The 22071-nt window shown below is 61.8% G+C and overlaps 1 protein-coding gene across 1 annotated transcript; it reads left to right on the top strand.

Moving 5' to 3' along the window:
* The first annotated feature begins 2594 nt into the window (after positions 1 to 2594).
* LOC144610962 (tonsoku-like protein) lies at positions 2595 to 21753 on the top strand. Its single transcript, XM_078430004.1, has 6 exons — positions 2595 to 2897; positions 4113 to 4278; positions 5837 to 6009; positions 7536 to 7609; positions 17556 to 17689; positions 19479 to 21753. Exons 1-6 carry the CDS (start codon positions 2604 to 2606, stop codon positions 19505 to 19507), a joined length of 870 nt encoding a protein of 289 aa, XP_078286130.1. The 5' UTR covers positions 2595 to 2603; the 3' UTR covers positions 19508 to 21753.
* The last annotated feature ends 318 nt before the right edge of the window (positions 21754 to 22071 follow it).

Here is a 22071-nt window from a genome sequence, read left to right as displayed (position 1 = left end):
CCCAGGGGGGGAGAGAGGGAGAGAGGATCCAGGGGGGAGAGGGGGGGAGAGGACCCAGGGGGGAGAGGGGGGGAGGGCCCAGGGGGAGAGAGGACCCAGGGGGGAGAGGGCCCAGGGGGGGAGAGGGAGAGGGCCCAGGGGGGGAGAGGGAGAGGGCCCAGGGGGAGAGAGGACCCAGGGGGGAGAGGGCCCAGGGGGGGAGAGGGAGAGGGCCCAGGGGGAGAGAGGGGGAGAGGACCCAGGGGGGAGAGGACCCAGGGGGGAGAGAGGGAGAGAGGACCCAGGGGGGAGAGGACCCAGGGGGGAGAGAGGGAGAGAGGACCCAGGGGGGAGAGGACCCAGGGGGGAGAGAGGGAGAGAGGACCCAGGGGGTGGGGGGGGGGGGGGCTAGAGGCCGGGTGGGTGGAGAGGAGTGGGCGAGGGGAGGATGCACGGCAGGGATAGAGAGGATCGGCAGTGGGGTGCAGCCCCAGGATGGGCTCAGGAAGGGATGTCAGGGAGCTGAACCCCCAGCTGGGCGTTGACCCCTGCCACTGGTGTTGACCTGTGCCATTGGCCTTGACCCCATCCACTGGCCTTGACCCCATCCATTGGCATTGACCCCATTCCATTGGCATTGACCCCAGCCACTGGCGTTGACCCCTGCCACTGGCGTTGACCCCTGGCACTGACATTGACCCGTGCCACTGGCGTTAGACAATAGACAATAGGTGCAGGAGGAGGCCATTCGGCCCTTCGAGCCAGCACCGCCATTCAATGTGATCATGGCTGATCATTCTCAATCAGTACCCCCGTTCCTGCCTTCTCCCCATACCCCCTGACTCCGCTATCCTTAAGAGCTCTATCTAGCTCTCTCTTTAATGCATTCAGAGAATTGGCCTCCACTGTCTTCTGAGGCAGAGAATTCCACAGATTCGCAACTCTCTGACTCATCTCTGTTCTAAATGGCCTACCCCTTATTCGTAAACTGTGGCCCCTAGTTCTGGATTCCCCCAACATTGGGAACATGTTTCCTGCCTCTAACGTGTCCAACCCCTTAATAATCTTATACGTTTCGATAAGATCCCCTCCTATCCTTCTAAATTCCAGTGTATACAAGCCTAGTCGCTCCAGTCTTTCAACATATGACAGTCCCGCCATTCCGGGAATTAACGCTGCACGCCCTCAATAGCAAGAATATCCTTCCTCAAATTTGGAGACCAAAACTGCACACAGTACTCCAGGTGCGGTCTCACTAGGGCCCTGGACAACTGCAGAAGGACCTCTTTGCTCCTATACTCAACTCCTCTTGTTATGAAGGCCAACATTCCATTGGCTTTCTTCACTGCCTGCTGTACCTGCATGCTTCCTTTCAGTGACTGATGCACTAGGACACCCAGATCTCGTTGTACGTCCTCTTTTCCTAACTTGACACCATTCAGATAATAATCTGCCTTCCTATTCTTACCACCAAAGTGGATAACCTCACACTTATCTACATTAAACTGCATCTGCCATGCATCCGCCCACTCACACAACCTGTCCAAGTCACCCGGCAACCTCATAGCATCTTCCTCACAGTTCACACTACCAACCAGCTTTGTGTCATCTGCAAATTTGCTAATGGTACTTTTAATCCCTTCATCCAAGTCACTGCCGTTGACCCGTGCCACTGGCTGTGCCACTGGCGTTGACCCGTGCCACTGCCGTTGACCCGTGCCACTCGCGTGGTCCCGGGTTTACCTGCCCCACTGTCGTTGACATGGTTGGACCTGCCCCACTGCCATTGAACCGTGCCACTGGCGTTGTCCTGTGCCACTGGCGTTGTCCCGTGCCACTGGCGTTGACCTGGGTTGACCTGTGCCACTGGCATTGTCCCGTGCCACTGGCGTTGACCCGTACCACTGGCGTTGACCTGTTCCTACTGGCTTGACTCGTGCCACTGGCTTGACCCGTGCCACTGGCTTGACCCTTTCCACTGGCGTTGACCTGGGTTGACCTGTGCCACTGGCGTTGACCCGTACCACTGGCGTTGACCTGTTCCTACTGGCTTGACTCGTGCCACTGGCTTGACCCGTGCCACTGGCTTGACCCTTGCCACTGGCGTTGACCTGGGTTGACATGTGCCACTGGCGTTGACCCGTGCCACTGGCGTTGACATCAGTTGACCTGTGCCACTGGCGTTGACCCATGCCACTGTTGACCTGGGTTGACCCGTGTCACTGGCATTGACCCGTGTCACTGGCGTTGACCCGTGTCACTGGCGTTGACCCGTGCCACTGGGGTTGACCCGTGCCACTGGCGTTGACATCAGTTGACCTGTGCCACTGGCGTTGACCCATGCCACTGTTGACCTGGGTTGACCCGTGTCACTGGCGTTGACCGGCCCCACTGGCGTTGACCTGTGCCACTGCCGTTGACCTGTGCCACTGGCGTTGACCTGTGCCACTGTTGACCTGGGTTGACCCGTGTCACTGGCATTGACCCGTGTCACTGGGGTTGACCCGTGCCAGTGGCATTGACCCGCGCGACTGCCGTTGACCGGCCCCTCTGGCGTTGACCTGTGCCACTGGCGTTGACCTGTGCTACTGGCTTGACCTGTGCCCACAGAGGAGGATGCGGCGATGTTAAAGATCCTGCAGCTACAGGAGGGTGCTTCATCGATGGACCTGACTGGGCTGCAGTTGGGCACGGCACGACTGGGCCCTCTCCTACGCTCCCTCCGCCTACACATCGCCACGCAGGAGCTACGCCTGGCAGCCACACAGCTGGCACTGCCCGCCATGGGGGAACTCCTCGCCACTCTGCACACCTTGCCCAAACTCACCCTGCTCGACCTCTCCGACAATCTCATCAACGGCCCCGGCCTGAGGGAGCTGAGCCAGGGAGCGCACCGCTCCACCCGAACACCATTCCCAGTGAGTGCCACCCCCTCCCCATGGAAACCACCGCCCTGGGGGGACGCAACCGGGGAGAGGGGGGGAGTGGGAGAGGACAAGGAGGGGGAGAGAAGAGGGGGGGGAGCAGGAGGGGGAGAGGGGTGGGAGCAGGAGGGGGAGAGGAGGGGGTAGAGGGGTGGGAACAGGAGGGGGAGAGGGGGTGGAGCAGGAGGGGAGAGGAGGAGGGGGAGAGGGGAGGGAGCAGGAGGGGCAGAGGAGGGGAAGAGGGGGGAGCAGGAGGGGCAGCGGAGAGGGAGCAGGAGGGGGAGAGGGGAGGGAGCAGGAGGAGAGGGGGGGGAGCAGGAGGGGAGAGGGGAGGGAGTAGGAGGGTGGGGAGTACCCTAGGGAGAGGGAAGTGGGAGAGGAGTGGGGGGAGAAGAGAAAGGAGGGGGGAGAGGGGTAGGAGCAGGAGTGGGAGAGGAGTTGGGGGAGAGTACCAGATGGAGAGGGGAGGGGGGAGATGGGAAGTGGGATGGGGGGAGAGGAGAGGGAAGTGGAGAGGGGGAGAGGAGTGGAGTGGGGGCAAAGCACCCGAGGGAGAGGACCCGAGGGGGAGGGGAGGGGGACCCGGGGAGGGGAAGGGAGGGGGTACCCGGGGGAGGGGAGGGGCGACCCGGGGAGGGGGAGCCCAGTGGAGGGGAGGGGGGGCCCGGGCGAGGGGAGAAGGGGTGGGGGGATCCGAGGGAGGGGAGGGGGGACCCGGGTAAGGTGAGGGGGGTCAGCGGATGGGCATGTATGTGAGGGGGCGGCGGGGTCCTAGTGCCCACTGCTGTTTGGTGAGGGGGGCGGCGGGGTCCTAGTGCCCACCGCTGGATGGTGAGAGGGCGGCGGGGTCCTAGTGCCCACTGCTGTTTGGTGAGGGGGCGGCGGGGTCCTAGTGCCCACTGCTGTTTGGTGAGGGGGCGGCGGGGTCCTAGTGCCCACCGCTGGATGGTGAGAGGGCGGCGGGGTCCTAGTGCCCACTGCTGTTTGGTGAGGGGGGCGGCGGGGTCCTAGTGCCCACCGCTGGTTGGTGAGGGGGCGGCGGGGTCCTAGTGCCCACTGCTGGTTGGTGAGGGGGCGGCGGGGTCCTAGTGCCCACTGCTGGTTGTTTGAGGGGGCGGCGGGGTCCTAGTGCCCACTGCTGGTTGGTGAGGGGGGCGGCGGGGTCCTAGTGCCCACTGCTGTTTGGTGAGGGGTACGTCTGTGTTGCAGAGCCTGCGGGAGCTGAACCTGAGCCTGAACCCGCTGGGCGCGGGCAGTGGGCAGGGCCTGGCGCTGCTGCTGGAGTGCTGCCCCCTGCTGTCCACACTCCGCCTACGGGGCTGCCGACTCACCGCTGCCGTACTGCAGCACCCAGCGCTCAACGGTGCTCTCCGAGGTACCCTCCCCCCCTCAGTACCCCACTCCCTCCCTCCTTCAGTACCCCACTCCCCCCCTCAGTACCCCACTCCCTCCCTCCCTCAGTACCCCACTCCCCCCCTCAGTACCCCACTCCCTCCCTCCCTCAGTACCCCACTCCCTCCCTCAGTACCCCACTCCCTCCCCCCTCAGTACCCCACTCCTCCCTCCCTCCCTCAGTACCCCACTCCCTCCCCCCTCAGTACCCCACTCCTCCCTCCCTCCCTCAGTACCCCACTCCCTCCCCCCTCAGTACCCCACTCCCCCCCTCAGTACCCCACTCCCCCCCCCCCCCTCAGTACCCCACTCCCTCCCTCAGTACCCCACTCCCTCCCTCCCTCAGTACCCCACTCCTTCCCTCCCTCAGTACCCCACTCCTCCCTCCTCCCCTCAGTACCCCACTCCCTCCCCCTTCAGCACCCCACTCCCTCCCCCCCTCAGTACCCCACTCCCTCCCTCCCTCAGCACCCCACTCCCTCCCTCAGCACCCCACTCCCTCCCTCCCTCAGTACCCCACTCCCTCCCCCCCTCAGTACCCCACTCCCTCCCCCCTCAGTATCCCACTCCTCCCTCCCCCCCTCAGTACCCCACTCCCTCCCCCCCTCAGTACCCCACTCCCTCCCCCCCTCAGTACCCCACTCCCTCCCCCCCTCAGTACCCCACTCCCCCCCTCAGTACCCCACTCCCTCCCTCCCTCAGTACCCCACTCCCTCCCTCAGCACCCCACTCCCTCCCTCCCTCAGTACCCCACTCCCTCCCCCCCTCAGTACCCCACTCCCTCCCTCAGTACCCCACTCCCTCCCTCCCTCAGTACCCCACTCCCTCCCTCAGTACCCCACTCCCTCCCTCCCTCAGTACCCCACTCCCTCCCTCAGTACCCCACTCCCTCCCTCAGTACCCCACTCCCTCCCCCCCTCAGTACCCCACTCCCTCCCTCAGTACCCCACTCCCTCCCTCCCTCAGTACCCCACTCCCTCCCCCCCTCAGTACCCCACTCCCTCCCTCCTCCCTCAGTACCCCACTCCCCCCTCAGTACCCCACTCCCTCCCTCCCTCAGTACCCCACTCCCTCCCTCAGTACCCCACTCGCTCCCTGTACCCAACTCCCTCCCTCAGTACCCCACTCCCTCCCTCCCTCAGTACCCCCTCCCTCAGTACCCCCCTCCCTCCCTCCCTCCCTCCCTCAGTACCCCCCTCCCTCAGTACCCCCCTCCCTCCCTCCCTCCCTCAGTACCCCCCTCCCTCAGTACCCCCCTCCCTCCCTCCCTCCCTCAGTACCCCCCTCCCTCAGTACCCCCCTCCCTCCCTCAGTACCCCACTCCCTCAGTACCCCCTCAGTACCCCACTCCCTCAGTACCCCACTCCCTCAGTACCCCACTCCCTCAGTACCCCACTCCCTCAGTACCCCACTCCCTCAGTACCCCACTCCCTCCCTCAGTAACCCCTCTCACCCTCCCCTCCTCCCTCTCTCTTCCTCCCCCCTCCCTCAGTGCCCCACTCAGTGCCTCCCTCCCTCACTGTTATATCTTGCTCCCCCAGGCTGCCCTGTGAAGACGCTGGAGGTGTCGGGGAACCCCCTGGGGTGCCTGGGTCTGCACCCCCTGGCCCGCACCCTGCGACACTTCAACCTCACCCACCTGCACCTCGACGGCATCACAACCTTGCCCCGGGATGGCAACCTCACCCAACCACTGCTCACGTACCTGGGCCAGGTGAGTGCGGCACCCCTCCCCCCACCCTCACCCCCATCAAATCCCCCCACACACCCCCCTCACCCTCACTCCCCAACACCCCCACCCCACCCATCACCCCCCCACACATCACACCCCAACCCCGCACCCATCACCCCCCGACCCTCACCCCCCCCACCCATCACACCCCACCCCTCCCACCCTCACCCCGTCACCCATCACCCCCCACCCTCACCCACCCACCAATCACACCCCACCCTCACCCACCCACCAATCACACCCCACCCTCACCCCCCCACACATCACACCCCAACCCCGCACCCATCACCCCCCGACCCTCACCCCCCCACCCATCACCCCCCGATCCTCACCCCCCCACCCATCACCCCCCACCCTCACCATCACCCCCTCTCACCATCACCCCCTCCCTCACCCAACCACTGCTCACGTACCTGGGCCAAGTGAGTGCGGCACCCCTCCTCCCACCCTCACCCCCATCAAATCCCCCCACACACCCCCCTCACCCTCACCCCCCCAACACCCCCACCCCACCCATCACCCTCCCCCATCACACCCCCCGAACCATCACCACACCCACCCTCACCCTCCCCCACACCCCCCTCACCCTCACCCCCCCCCCCAATCACACCCCCCCATCCATCACAACTCCCCCACCCATCACGCCCCCCCACCCATCATCCCCCCCACCCATCACACCCTCACCCTCCCCTCACGTACCTGGGCCAGGTGAGTGCGGCACCCCTCCCCCCACCCATCACACCCACACTCACCACCACCCATCACCCCCACAACCCCCACACCTCCCCTCACCCTCAAACCCCCCCCTCACCCAACCACTTCAGGTACCTGGGCCAGGTGAGTGCGGCACCCCACCCCATACCCACCCTCCCCCCCACCCCGTACCCACCCTCCCCCTCCCCCCCAACCCCATACCCACATTCCCCCCACCCCGTACCCACCCTCCCCGTCTCCCCCACCCCGCACCCACCCTCCCCCACTCCCCCCACCCCGTACCCACCCTCCCCGTCTCCCCCCACCCCGCACCCACCCCGCACCCACCCTCCCCCACTCCCCCCCACCCCGTACCCACCCTCCCCTACTCCCCCCACCCCGTACCCACCCTCCCCCTCTCCCCCCACCCTGTACGCACCCTCCCCCTCTCCCCCCCACCCCGTACCCACCCTCCCCCTCTCGTCCCCACCCCGTACCCACCCTCCCCCCCACCCCCCCGTACCCACCCTCCCCCTCTCCCCCCACCCTGTACGCACCCTCCCCCTCTCCCCCCCACCCCGTACCCACCCTCCCCCTCTCGTCCCCACCCCGTACCCACCCTCCCCCCCACCCCGTACCCACGCTCCCCCACTCCCCCTGTCACCCCGTACCCACCCTACCCCCGCCACCCTGTAGCCACCCTAGCCCATACCCACCCACCCCGTAGCCACCCTCGCTGCAACCCCCATCACCCCCTCCATGTCTCCCTGTCTTTCCCCGGCTCCACCTCAGCCTCATCTGCTCCCTCCCCATAGGGCAACAATACATTGACTCATCTCAGTCTGGCCGACAACCACCTCAATGACAGCAGTGCCCAGCAACTGGCCAGGTAACACTCCCGTGTGTCCACCTGTATCCGACTGTGTGTCTATCCGTGTCCAACTGCGTGTCTATCCGTGTCCGATTGTGTGTCTATCCGTGCCACCTGTGTGTATCCGTGTCCGCCTGTGTGTCTACCGTGTCCAACTGTGTGTCTATCCGTGTCCAACTGTGTGTCTATCCGTGTCCGCCTGTGTGTCTATCCGTGTCCGCCTGTGTGTCTACCGTGTCCGCCTATGTGTCTATACCTGTCCAACTGTGTGTCTATACCTGTCCAACTGTGTGTCTATACCTGTCCGACTGTGTGTCTATCCGTGTCCGCCTGTGTGTCTATCCGTGTCCGCCTGTGTGTCTATCCGTGTCCAACTGTGTGTCTATCCGTGTCCGACTGTGTGTCTATACCTGTCCAACTGTGTGTCTATATCTGTCCGACTGTGTGTCTATCCGTGTCCGCCTGTGTGTCTATCCGTGTCCGCCTGTGTGTCTATCCGTGTCCAACTGTGTGTCTATCCGTGTCCATCTGTGTGTCTATCCGTGTCCGCCTGTGTGTCTATCCGTGTCCACCTGTGTGTCTATCCGTGTCCGCCTGTTTCCGACTGTGTGTCTATCCGTGTCGGCCTGTGTGTCTATCCGTGTCCGCCTGATTGTTTATCCGTGTCCATCTGCGTGTCTATCCGTGTCCGACTGTGTTCCTACCCGTGTCCGACTGTGTGTCTATCCGTGTCCAACTGTGTGTCTATCCGTGTCCACCTGTGTGTCTATCTGTGTCCAACTGCGTGTCTATCCGTGTCCGCCTGTGTCCGACTGTCTATCCGTGTCCGACTGTGTCTCTCTGTGTCCGACTGTGTGTCTATCCGTGTCCACCTGTGTGTCTATCCGTGTCCAACTGTGTGTCTATCCGTGTCCACCTGTGTGTCTATCCGTGTCCATCTGCGTGTCTATCCGTGTCCATCTGCGTGTCTATCCGTGTCCGACTGTGTTCCTACCCGTGTCCGACTGTGTGTCTATCCGTGCCCAACTGTGGTCTATCCGTGTCCAACTGTGTGTCTATCCGTGTCCGCCTGTGTGTCTATCCGTGTCCGCCTGTGTGTCTATCCGTGTCCAACTGTGTGTCTATCCGTGTCCACCTGTGTGTCTATCCGTGTCCATCTGCGTGTCTATCCGTGTCCGACTGTGTTCCTACCCGTGTCCGACTGTGTGTCTATCCGTGCCCAACTGTGTCTATCCGTGTCCAACTGTGTGTCTATCCGTGTCCGCCTGTGTGTCTATCCGTGTCCGCCTGTGTGTCTATCCGTGTCCAACTCTGTGCCTACCCGTGTCCAACTGTGGCTGACTGTCAGTCCATGTCCGCTGTGTCCGACTGTGTGTCTTGTCCACCTGTGTGTCTATCCATGGCCGACTGTCTGTCCACATCCGCCTGTGTCCGACCATGTGTCTATCCGTGTCCGACGGTGGCTGCCTGTGCCCGACTGTGTCTGTCTGTGCCCGACTGTGTCTGTCTGTGCCCGACTGTGTCTGTCTGTGCCCGACTGTGTCTGTCTGTGCCCGACTGTGGCTGCCTGTGCCCGACTGTATCTGTCTGTGCCCGACTGTGTCTGTCTGTGCCCCACTGTGTCTGTCTGTGCCCGACTGTGGCTGCCTGTGCCCGACTGTGGCTGCCTGTGCCCGACTGTGTCTGTCTGTGCCCGACTGTGTCTGTCTGTGCCCGACTGTGGCTGCCTGTGCCCGACTGTGTCTGTCTGTGCCGGACTGTGTCTGTCTGTGCCCCACTGTGTCTGTCTGTGCCCGACTGTGGCTGCCTGTGCCCGACTGTGGCTGCCTGTGCCCGACTGTGTCTGTCTGTGCCCGACTGTGGCTGCCTCTGTCCCGACTGTGTCTGCCTCTGTGCCCGACCGTGCCTGTCCCTGTGCCCGACTGTGTCTGCCTGTGCCCGACTGTGTCTGCCTGTGCCTGTCCCTGTGTCCGACTGTGGCTGCCTGTGCCCGACCGTGCCTGTCCCTGTGCCCGACTGTGTCTGCCTGTGCCTGTCCCTGTGCCCGACCGTGCCTGTCCCTGTGCCCGACTGTGTCTGCCTGTGCCCGACTGTGTCTGCCTGTGCCCGACTGTGTCTGCCTGTGCCCGACTGTGTCTGCCTGTGCCCGACTGTGTCTGTGCCCGACTGTGACTGCCTCTGTCCCGACTGTGTCTGCCTCTGTGCCTGACCGTGCCTGTCCCTGTGCCCGACTGTGTCTGCCTGTGCCCGATTGTGTCTGCCGGTGCCGACTGTGTCTGCCTGTGCCCGACCGTGCCTGTCCCTGTGCCCGACTGTGTCTGCCTGTGTCCGACTGTGGCTCCCTGTGCCCGACTGTGTCTATCCGTGTCCGACTGTGTGTCTATCCGTGTCCGATTGTGTGTCTATCCGTGTCCGCCTGTGTGTCTATCCGTGTCCGATTGTGTGTCTATCCGTGCCAACTGTGTGTCTATCCGTGTCCGCCTGTGTGTCTACCGTGTCCAACTGTGTGTCTATCCGTGTCCGACTGTGTCCGACTGTGTCCGACTGTGTGTCTATCCGTGTCCAACTGTGTGTCTACCGTGTCCAACTGTGTGTCTATCCGTGTCCGACTGTGTGTCTATCCGTGTCCGACTGTGTGTCTATCCGTGTCCGACTGTGTGTCTACCGTGTCCAACTGTGTGTCTATCCGTGTCCGACTGTGTCCGACTGTGTCCGACTGTGTGTCTATCCGTGTCCAACTGTGTGTCTACCGTGTCCAACTGTGTGTCTATCCGTGTCCGACTGTGTGTCTATCCGTGTCCGACTGTGTCCGACTGTGTCCGACTGTGTGTCTATCCGTGTCCAACTGTGTGTCTACCGTGTCCAACTGTGTGTCTATCCGTGTCCACCTGTGTGTCTATCCGTGTCCGCCTGTTTCCGACTGTGTGTCTATCCGTGTCGGCCTGTGTGTCTATCCGTGTCCGCCTGATTGTTTATCCGTGTCCATCTGCGTGTCTATCCGTGTCCGACTGTGTTCCTACCCGTGTCCGACTGTGTGTCTATCCGTGTCCAACTGTGTGTCTATCCGTGTCCACCTGTGTGTCTATCTGTGTCCAACTGCGTGTCTATCCGTGTCCGCCTGTGTCCGACTGTCTATCCGTGTCCGACTGTGTCTCTCTGTGTCCGACTGTGTGTCTATCCGTGTCCACCTGTGTGTCTATCCGTGTCCAACTGTGTGTCTATCCGTGTCCACCTGTGTGTCTATCCGTGTCCATCTGCGTGTCTATCCGTGTCCATCTGCGTGTCTATCCGTGTCCGACTGTGTTCCTACCCGTGTCCGACTGTGTGTCTATCCGTGCCCAACTGTGTCTATCCGTGTCCAACTGTGTGTCTATCCGTGTCCGCCTGTGTGTCTATCCGTGTCCGCCTGTGTGTCTATCCGTGTCCAACTGTGTGTCTATCCGTGTCCACCTGTGTGTCTATCCGTGTCCATCTGCGTGTCTATCCGTGTCCGACTGTGTTCCTACCCGTGTCCGACTGTGTGTCTATCCGTGCCCAACTGTGTCTATCCGTGTCCAACTGTGTGTCTATCCGTGTCCGCCTGTGTGTCTATCCGTGTCCGCCTGTGTGTCTATCCGTGTCCAACTCTGTGCCTACCCGTGTCCAACTGTGGCTGACTGTCAGTCCATGTCCGCTGTGTCCGACTGTGTGTCTTGTCCACCTGTGTGTCTATCCATGGCCGACTGTCTGTCCACATCCGCCTGTGTCCGACCATGTGTCTATCCGTGTCCGACGGTGGCTGCCTGTGCCCGACTGTGTCTGTCTGTGCCCGACTGTGTCTGTCTGTGCCCGACTGTGTCTGTCTGTGCCCGACTGTGTCTGTCTGTGCCCGACTGTGGCTGCCTGTGCCCGACTGTATCTGTCTGTGCCCGACTGTGTCTGTCTGTGCCCCACTGTGTCTGTCTGTGCCCGACTGTGGCTGCCTGTGCCCGACTGTGGCTGCCTGTGCCCGACTGTGTCTGTCTGTGCCCGACTGTGTCTGTCTGTGCCCGACTGTGGCTGCCTGTGCCCGACTGTGTCTGTCTGTGCCGGACTGTGTCTGTCTGTGCCCCACTGTGTCTGTCTGTGCCCGACTGTGGCTGCCTGTGCCCGACTGTGGCTGCCTGTGCCCGACTGTGTCTGTCTGTGCCCGACTGTGGCTGCCTCTGTCCCGACTGTGTCTGCCTCTGTGCCCGACCGTGCCTGTCCCTGTGCCCGACTGTGTCTGCCTGTGCCCGACTGTGTCTGCCTGTGCCTGTCCCTGTGTCCGACTGTGGCTGCCTGTGCCCGACCGTGCCTGTCCCTGTGCCCGACTGTGTCTGCCTGTGCCTGTCCCTGTGCCCGACCGTGCCTGTCCCTGTGCCCGACTGTGTCTGCCTGTGCCCGACTGTGTCTGCCTGTGCCCGACTGTGTCTGCCTGTGCCCGACTGTGTCTGCCTGTGCCCGACTGTGTCTGTGCCCGACTGTGACTGCCTCTGTCCCGACTGTGTCTGCCTCTGTGCCTGACCGTGCCTGTCCCTGTGCCCGACTGTGTCTGCCTGTGCCCGATTGTGTCTGCCGGTGCCCGACTGTGTCTGCCTGTGCCCGACCGTGCCTGTCCCTGTGCCCGACTGTGTCTGCCTGTGTCCGACTGTGGCTCCCTGTGCCCGACTGTGTCTATCCGTGTCCGACTGTGTGTCTATCCGTGTCCGATTGTGTGTCTATCCGTGTCCGCCTGTGTGTCTATCCGTGTCCGATTGTGTGTCTATCCGTGCCAACTGTGTGTCTATCCGTGTCCGCCTGTGTGTCTACCGTGTCCAACTGTGTGTCTATCCGTGTCCGACTGTGTCCGACTGTGTCCGACTGTGTGTCTATCCGTGTCCAACTGTGTGTCTACCGTGTCCAACTGTGTGTCTATCCGTGTCCGACTGTGTGTCTATCCGTGTCCGACTGTGTGGTCTATCCGTGTCCGACTGTGTGTCTACCGTGTCCAACTGTGTGTCTATCCGTGTCCGACTGTGTCCGACTGTGTCCGACTGTGTGTCTATCCGTGTCCAACTGTGTGTCTACCGTGTCCAACTGTGTGTCTATCCGTGTCCGACTGTGTGTCTATCCGTGTCCGACTGTGTCCGACTGTGTCCGACTGTGTGTCTATCCGTGTCCAACTGTGTGTCTACCGTGTCCAACTGTGTGTCTATCCGTGTCCACCTGTGTGTCTATCCGTTGTCCGCCTGTTTCCGACTGTGTGTCTATCCGTGTCGGCCTGTGTGTCTATCCGTGTCCGCCTGATTGTTTATCCGTGTCCATCTGCGTGTCTATCCGTGTCCGACTGTGTTCCTACCCGTGTCCGACTGTGTGTCTATCCGTGTCCAACTGTGTGTCTATCCGTGTCCACCTGTGTGTCTATCTGTGTCCAACTGCGTGTCTATCCGTGTCCGCCTGTGTCCGACTGTCTATCCGTGTCCGACTGTGTCTCTCTGTGTCCGACTGTGTGTCTATCCGTGTCCACCTGTGTGTCTATCCGTGTCCAACTGTGTGTCTATCCGTGTCCACCTGTGTGTCTATCCGTGTCCATCTGCGTGTCTATCCGTGTCCATCTGCGTGTCTATCCGTGTCCGACTGTGTTCCTACCCGTGTCCGACTGTGTGTCTATCCGTGCCCAACTGTGTCTATCCGTGTCCAACTGTGTGTCTATCCGTGTCCGCCTGTGTGTCTATCCGTGTCCGCCTGTGTGTCTATCCGTGTCCAACTGTGTGTCTATCCGTGTCCACCTGTGTGTCTATCCGTGTCCATCTGCGTGTCTATCCGTGTCCGACTGTGTTCCTACCCGTGTCCGACTGTGTGTCTATCCGTGCCCAACTGTGTCTATCCGTGTCCAACTGTGTGTCTATCCGTGTCCGCCTGTGTGGTCTATCCGTGTCCGCCTGTGTGTCTATCCGTGTCCAACTCTGTGCCTACCCGTGTCCAACTGTGGCTGACTGTCAGTCCATGTCCGCTGTGTCCGACTGTGTGTCTTGTCCACCTGTGTGTCTATCCATGGCCGACTGTCTGTCCACATCCGCCTGTGTCCGACCATGTGTCTATCCGTGTCCGACGGTGGCTGCCTGTGCCCGACTGTGTCTGTCTGTGCCCGACTGTGTCTGTCTGTGCCCGACTGTGTCTGTCTGTGCCCGACTGTGTCTGTCTGTGCCCGACTGTGGCTGCCTGTGCCCGACTGTATCTGTCTGTGCCCGACTGTGTCTGTCTGTGCCCCACTGTGTCTGTCTGTGCCCGACTGTGGCTGCCTGTGCCCGACTGTGGCTGCCTGTGCCCGACTGTGTCTGTCTGTGCCCGACTGTGTCTGTCTGTGCCCGACTGTGGCTGCCTGTGCCCGACTGTGTCTGTCTGTGCCGGACTGTGTCTGTCTGTGCCCCACTGTGTCTGTCTGTGCCCGACTGTGGCTGCCTGTGCCCGACTGTGGCTGCCTGTGCCCGACTGTGTCTGTCTGTGCCCGACTGTGGCTGCCTCTGTCCCGACTGTGTCTGCCTCTGTGCCCGACCGTGCCTGTCCCTGTGCCCGACTGTGTCTGCCTGTGCCCGACTGTGTCTGCCTGTGCCTGTCCCTGTGTCCGACTGTGGCTGCCTGTGCCCGACCGTGCCTGTCCCTGTGCCCGACTGTGTCTGCCTGTGCCTGTCCCTGTGCCCGACCGTGCCTGTCCCTGTGCCCGACTGTGTCTGCCTGTGCCCGACTGTGTCTGCCTGTGCCCGACTGTGTCTGCCTGTGCCCGACTGTGTCTGCCTGTGCCCGACTGTGTCTGTGCCCGACTGTGACTGCCTCTGTCCCGACTGTGTCTGCCTCTGTGCCTGACCGTGCCTGTCCCTGTGCCCGACTGTGTCTGCCTGTGCCCGATTGTGTCTGCCGGTGCCCGACTGTGTCTGCCTGTGCCCGACCGTGCCTGTCCCTGTGCCCGACTGTGTCTGCCTGTGTCCGACTGTGGCTCCCTGTGCCCGACTGTGTCTATCCGTGTCCGACTGTGTGTCTATCCGTGTCCGATTGTGTGTCTATCCGTGTCCGCCTGTGTGTCTATCCGTGTCCGATTGTGTGTCTATCCGTGCCAACTGTGTGTCTATCCGTGTCCGCCTGTGTGTCTACCGTGTCCAACTGTGTGTCTATCCGTGTCCGACTGTGTCCGACTGTGTCCGACTGTGTGTCTATCCGTGTCCAACTGTGTGTCTACCGTGTCCAACTGTGTGTCTATCCGTGTCCGACTGTGTGTCTATCCGTGTCCGACTGTGTGTCTATCCGTGTCCGACTGTGTGTCTACCGTGTCCAACTGTGTGTCTATCCGTGTCCGACTGTGTCCGACTGTGTCCGACTGTGTGTCTATCCGTGTCCAACTGTGTGTCTACCGTGTCCAACTGTGTGTCTATCCGTGTCCGACTGTGTGTCTATCCGTGTCCGACTGTGTGTCTACCGTGTCCAACTGTGTGTCTATCCGTGTCCACCTGTGTGTCTATCCGTGTCCGCCTGTGTGTCTATCTGTGTCCAACTGTGTGTCTATCCGTGTCCGCCTGTGTGTCTACCGTGTCCAACTGTGTGTCTATCCGTGTCCGACTGTGTCCGACTGTGTCCGACTGTGTGTCTATCCGTGTCCAACTGTGTGTCTACCGTGTCCAACTGTGTGTCTATCCGTGTCCGACTGTGTGTCTATCCGTGTCCGACTGTGTGTCTACCGTGTCCAACTGTGTGTCTATCCGTGTCCACCTGTGTGTCTATACCTGTCCAACTGTGTGTCTATCCGTGTCCGACTGTGTCCGCCTGTGTGTCTATCCGTGTCCAACTGTGTGTCTACCGTGTCCAACTGTGTCTATCCGTGTCCGACTGTGTGTCTATCCGTGTCCGCCTGTGTCCGACTGTGTGTCTATCCGTGTCCGCCTGTGTGTCTATCCGTGTCCAACTGTGTGTCTACCGTGTCCAACTGTGTGTCTATCCGTGTCCAACTGTGTGTCTATACCTGTCCGCCTGTGTGTCTATCCGTGCCAACTGTGTGTCTATCCGTGTCCGACTGTGTGTCTATACCTGTCCAACTGTGTGTCTACCGTGTCCAACTGTGTGTCTATCCGTGTCCGCCTATGTGTCTATACCTGTCCAACTGTGTGTCTATCCGTGTCCGCCTGTTTCCGACTGTGTGTCTATCCGTGCCCAACTGTGTCTATCCGTGTCCAACTGTGTGTCTATCCGTGTCCGCCTGTGTGTCTATCCGTGTCCGCCTGTGTGTCTATCTGTGTCCAACTGCGTGTCTATCCGTGTCCGCCTGTGTCCGACTGTCTATCCGTGTCCGCCTGTGTCCGACTGTCTATCCGTGTCCGACTGTGTCTCTCTGTGTCCAACTGTGTGTCTATCCGTGTCCACCTGTGTGTCTATCCGTGTCCGCCTGTGTGTCTATCTGTGTCCAACTGCGTGTCTATCCGTGTCCGCCTGTGTCCGACTGTCTATCCGTGTCCGCCTGTGTCCGACTGTCTATCCGTGTCCGACTGTCTATCCGTGTCCGACTGTGTCTCTCTGTGTCCAACTGTGTGTCTATCCGTGTCCACCTGTGTGTCTATCCGTTTACGACTGTGTCTATCCGTGTCCGCCTGTGTGTCTATCCGTGTCCCACTGTGTGTCTATCCGTGTCCACCTGTGTGTCTATCCGTGTCCAACTGTGTGTCTATCCGTGTCCATCTGCGTGTCTATCCGTGTCCCACTGTGTGTCTATCCGTGTCCGCCTGTGTGTCTATCCGTGTCCGCCTGTGTGTCTATCCGTGTCCGCCTGTGTGTCTATCCGTGTCCGCCTGTGTGTCTATCCGTGTCCGCCTGTGTGTCTATCCGTGTCCAACTCTGTGCCTACCCGTGTCCGCCTGTGTGTCTATCCGTGTCCAACTCTGTGCCTACCCGTGTCCAACTGTGGCTGACTGTCAGTCCATGTCCGCTGTGTCCGACTGTGTGTCTTGTCCACCTGTGTGTCTATCCATGGCCGACTGTCTGTCCACATCCGCCTGTGTCCGACCATGTGTCTATCCGTGTCCGACGGTGGCTGCCTGTGCCCGACTGTGTCTGTCTGTGCCCGACTGTGTCTGTCTGTGCCCGACTGTGTCTGTCTGTGCCCGACTGTGTCTGTCTGTGCCCGACTGTGTCTGTCTGTGCCCGACTGTGTCTGTCTGTGCCCGACTGTGTCTGTCTGTGCCCGACTGTGTCTGTCTGTGCCCGACTGTGGCTGCCTGTGCCCGACTGTGTCTGTCTGTGCCCGACTGTGTCTGTCTGTGCCCGACTGTGTCTGGCTGTGCCCGACTGTGGCTGCCTGTGCCCCGACTGTATCTGTCTGTGCCCGACTGTGTCTGTCTGTGCCCGACTGTGTCTGACTGTGCCCGACTGTGTCTGCCTGTGTCCGACCGTGCCTGTCCCTGTGCCCGACTGTGTCTGCCTGTGTCCGACTGTGGCTGCCTGTGCCCGACTGTGGCTGCCTGTGTCTGCCTGTGTCCGACTGTGGCTGCCTGTGCCCGACTGTGGCTGCCTGTGCCCGACTGTGGCTGCCTGTGCCCGACTGTGTCTGCCTGTGCCTGTCCCTGTGCCCGACTGTGTCTGCCTGTGCCCGACTGTGTCTGCCTGTGCCTGTCCCTGTGCCCGACCGTGCCTGTCCCTGTGCCCGACCGTGCCTGTCCCTGTGCCCGACTGTGTCTGCCTGTGCCTGTCCCTGTGCCCGACTGTCTCTGTCCCTGTCTCTGTGTGTCTGGGATATCTGTGCACTGACTGTCTCTCAGTCTCTCCCTCTCCCTTGCTCTCTCAGATATCTGTTCACTGTGTGTGTCTCTGTTTGGGGTATCCGTACACTATACACATCCGTACACTCTCTCTCACTGTCTGTCTGGGGTATCTATACACTGGGGTCTCTTCCCCCTTCTGGGACCGGGCTTGGCCTGATGGTGTTGCCTCCTCTCCCCCTCCCCAGTTGCATCCCCTACCTGTCATCCCTGGCTTACCTGGACCTTTCCCAAAATCCGGGCTTGGGCTCGCCGGGGCTGCAGCTGCTCCTGGAGGCCTTGGAGAAGCGGGATTGCTGCCTGCAAGTCCTGGACCTGTCAGGTGAGCCGGCTGGCAGACGGGAGCGGCACTTGGATGGGGGGGGGGGGGAGAGGAGGGGTTTGGGGAGTGGGGGTGTGGGGCGTGGGGGAGGGGTGCGGGGCGTGGGGGGGAGGAGGGGTGTGGGGAGAGGTGGTGTGGAGAGGGGGGTGTGTGGGGGAGGGGGTGTGGGCAGAGAGGGGGTGTGGGGAGGGGTGTGTGTGGGGGAGGGGTGTGGGGAGAGGGGGTGGGCAGAGAGGGGGGTGTGGGGAGAGGTGGTGTGGAGAGGGGGTTGGGGAGAGGGGGGTGTGGGGGAGGGGGTGTGGGCAGAGGGGGGGAGAGGAGGGGGTGTGGGGAGGGGTGTGTGTGGGGAGGGGGGTTGGGGAGAGGTGGGGGAGGGGGTGTGTGGGCAGAGGGGGGGTTGGGGAGGGGTGTGTGGGGCATGGGGAGGGGGCTGGGGCAGGGGGCCGTGACTGAGCCTGGCCGTGTGTGTTGCAGGGTGTTCTGTCAAGCAGCAGGACTCTGAGGAGTGGGCAGGGGCGGAGGGGGCTGGGGTAGAGTGGGAGGGGGCTGGGGCAGGGGGGGCTGGGGTAGAGGGTGGTGGGGCAGGGGGGGCTGGGGTAGAGGGCGGTGGGGCAGGGGGGCTGGGGTAGAGGGCGGTGGGGGGCAGGGGGGGCTGGGGTAGAGGGCGGTGGGGCAGGGGGGGCTGGGGTAGAGGGCGGTGGGGTAGAGGGCGGTGGGGCAGGGCGGGCTGGGGCAGGGGGGCTGGGGTAGAGGGCGGTGGGGCTGGGGTAGAGGGCGGTGGGGTAGAGGGCGGTGGGGCAGGGGGGCTGGGGTAGAGGGGCGGTGGGGCTGGGGTAGAGGGCGGTGGGGTAGAGGGCGGTGGGGTAGAGGGCGGTGGGGGCAGGGGGGGCTGGGGCAGGGGGGGCTGGGGTAGAGGGCGGTGGGGCTGGGTAGAGGGCGGTGGGGTAGAGGGCGGTGGGGGCAGGGGGGGCTGGGGTAGAGGGCGGTGGGGCAGGGGGGGGCTGGGGTAGAGGGCGGTGGGGCAGGGGGGGCTGGGGTAGAGGGCGGTGGGGCAGGGGGGGCTGGGGGTAGAGGGCGGTGGGGCAGGGGGGGGTGGGGTAGAGGGCGGTGGGGCAGGGGGGGCTGGGGCAGGGGGGGCGGGGGTAGAGGGCGGTGGGGCTGGGGTAGAGGGCGGTGGGGGCAGGGGGGGCTGGGGTAGAGGGCGGTGGGGCTGGGGTAGAGGGCGGTGGGGCAGGGGGGGCTGGGGTAGAGGGCGGTGGGGCAGGGGGGGCTGGGGTAGAGGGCGGTGGGGCAGGGGGGGCTGGGGCAGGGGGGGCGGGGTAGAGGGCGGTGGGGGCTGGGGGTAGAGGGCGGTGGGGCAGGGGGGGCTGGGGCAGGGGGGGCTGGGGTAGAGGGCGGTGGGGCTGGGGCAGGGGGGGGCTGGGGCAGGGGGGGCTGGGGTAGAGGGCGGTGGGGCTGGGGTGGAGGGCGGGGGGGCTGGGGTAGAGGGCGGTGGGGCAGGGGGGGCTGGGGTAGAGGGCGGGGGTGGGGCAGGGGGGGCTGGGGCAGGGGGGGCTGGGGTAGAGGGCGGTGGGGCAGGGGGGGGCTGGGGTAGAGGGCGGTGGGGGCAGGGGGGGCTGGGGCAGGGGGGGCTGGGGTGGAGGGCGGTGGGGGCAGGGGGGGCTGGGGTAGAGGGCGGTGGGGCAGGGGGGGCTGGGGTGGAGGGCGGTGGGGCTGGGGGTGGAGGGCGGGGGGGGCAGGGGGGGCTGGGGCAGGGGGCCGTGACTGAGCCTGGCCGTGTCTGTTGCAGGGTGCTCTGTCAAGCAGCAGGGACTCTGAGGAGGTGGCAGTGCGCTGGTATCTCTGCGAACTCCGCCTGTGAGTACCGTGCCCGAGCAGGTGGGACGGGTTGTGGGGGGTCTGGCGAGTGGAGACTGTGAGGGCCGTACACACAGCACCCCCAGCCTGCGCCCTGTCCTCACTCCCTGGTACGTAGGAGCACCTGTCCATGCAGGATGCCATGCCAAACTCGTCTCTACTGCCTGCACGTGATCTGTATCCCTCCATCCCCTGCATATCCATGTCTGTCTAAAAGCTTCCCCATCCACTGGTCTTGAAGAGGTGTGTACAGTCGTGAGGGTCACACACAGTAGATGCATCGCATCTTACACCCAGGGATCAGGAACTGGACTTCTGAATTTGTCAACTTAGATGGCCGGGTTTTAAGGTGAGAGGGGGAAGATTTAATAGGAACCCGAGGGGCAACCTCTTCACACAGAGGGTGGTAGGCTGCCAGAGGGGCAAACCTCTTCACACAGAGGGTGGTAGGCTGCCAGAGGGGCAACCTCTTCACACAGAGGGTGTTAGGCTGCCAGAGGGGCAACCTCTTCACACAGAGGGTGTTAGGCTGCCAGAGGGGCAACCTCTACACACAGAGGGTGGTAGGCTGCCAGAGGAAGGCTCCATGCTCTTTGTACCCATTGCATTTCTCCAGTTTCCCTGTCCCCTGACACTCAGTCTGAGGAAGGGTCTTGACCTGAAACACCACCCGTTCCTTCTCTCCAGAGATGCTGCCTTAGTTACTCCAACATTTTGTGTCTACCTTCAGTGTAAACCAGGTCCTTCATACACAAGTATAATGTGGACCAATACTGCAGGTCACGATGTCTGTGCCAAGTTAAACTAATCTCCTCTGCCTGCACGTTCCTCCATTCCCTGCACATCCATGCATCTCTGTCCACTGATTTTACAAGCAAAATAGAGAGGATGAATGCATAAAGCTATCGTATCTGCCTCCACCACCGGCAATGTGTTCCAGGCACCCACCACCCTCTGACTAAATATGAACCAATTAGCTCCACCAGTCTCTTTTAGGCCTCCCCTGTCACCCCTTAATGTTGTGCCCCTCTGGTCTTTGACATTTCCACTACAGGAATACGTTCTACCCTCTCTCTGCCTCTCATAATTTTATAAGCTTCTATCAGCCTCTCAGCCACTAACGCTCCAGGGCAAACATTTGGTCAGGGATGGATGGAGGGATAATGCAGGGTGGAGAGCCCGCCAGTGGACACACGGCCTTCTCTCCATCAGCCACACAGGTCACTAGGCAGGGTTGGACCATGGTCAATAAACTGTCCTGTGAATGGGATGGGCTCCCATGGAGTGGGGAGTGGTCAAAGCTCAGAACAGCACGGAAGCAGGCCCTTCGGCCCACTATTTGCATCTGTTGACCATTAAATAGAGTCTACTGTAATCCCACTGACCAGTACTTGGTCTGATCCCTTCCTCTGCCTCGATGAATCACACAATACTGGGAGAATCTCTGCCTCAACACAAGACAGTGGAGTTGCTGCACTTGGAGTATTATGTTCAGTTTTGGTCACCCTGCTAACGGAAGGACGTCATTAAGCTAGAAGGAGCACAAGAAAGATTTGACAATGATGTGGCCAGGACTCGAGAGCCCGTTGTAGGTAGAGGTTGACAATGATGTGGCCAGGACTCGAGAGCCTGTTGTAGGGAGAGGTTGGGCAGGCTGGGACTTTACTGCTCAGAGTGCAGGAGAATGAGAGGTGATCTTACAGAAGTCTATGAAGTAATGAAGGGAATAGATTGGGTAAAAGACTGCAGTCACCCAGGGTTGGGGAAATCAGGAACTATATTTCCGAACTGAAGAACATAGACAGCCCAGTTTTATGGTGAGAGGGGAAAGATGTAATAGGGAACTGGAGGGGCAACTGGTGTATGTAACAAACTGTCAGAGGAGGTAACAAGTAATAACGTTTTAACAGGGATATGGAACGTGGGCATATAGGATGAGCTGAGATGGGGCATCTTGGTCAGCATGAACATGTTGGGCCAAAGGGTAGACTTCCTGCTCGGTGGGAGTAGAGGAAACACTGCACTGTGGGAGGGAGGGGGGGAGGGAGGGAGGGCCCCCACAGTGTAGTACCATAATACTTAACTATTTACAAAAAATACACACAAACCCACCATCATAATATAAACAAATATTCTTAAATATTTTATTTTTATAATATACTAGCACAAGTGTGCCCGTTGGGCCCGTCCTCGTAGGGTTTCCATTGTAACCAGGAGGGGAGTGGGGGAGGGGGGAGGGAAGGGGGAGGGAGGGAGGTGTGGAGGGGGGAAGGGGGGGAGGGAGGGGGATAGGGGGGAGGGAGGGGGACCTCCCCTTTTCCCAGTACCCCTCTTTCCCCGTTGGGCCTGTCCTCGTAGGGTTTCCATTGTAACCGGGAGGAGGGGAGGGAGGGAAGGGGGAGGGAGGGAGGAGTGGAGGGAGGAGGGGAGGGGGAGGGGAGGGGGGGAGGGGGTAGGGAGAGGGGAGGGAGGGGGGTAGGTGGGGAGAGAGGGGGACCTCCCCTTTTCCCAGTACCCCTCTTTCC

The sequence above is a fragment of the Rhinoraja longicauda genome, chromosome 2 (genome assembly GCF_053455715.1).
Source record: "Rhinoraja longicauda isolate Sanriku21f chromosome 2, sRhiLon1.1, whole genome shotgun sequence".
Taxonomy (NCBI): domain Eukaryota; kingdom Metazoa; phylum Chordata; class Chondrichthyes; order Rajiformes; family Arhynchobatidae; genus Rhinoraja; species Rhinoraja longicauda.
The sequence above is the reverse complement of the archived record's forward strand: the minus strand, read 5'-3'. Positions and strand labels throughout refer to the sequence as shown.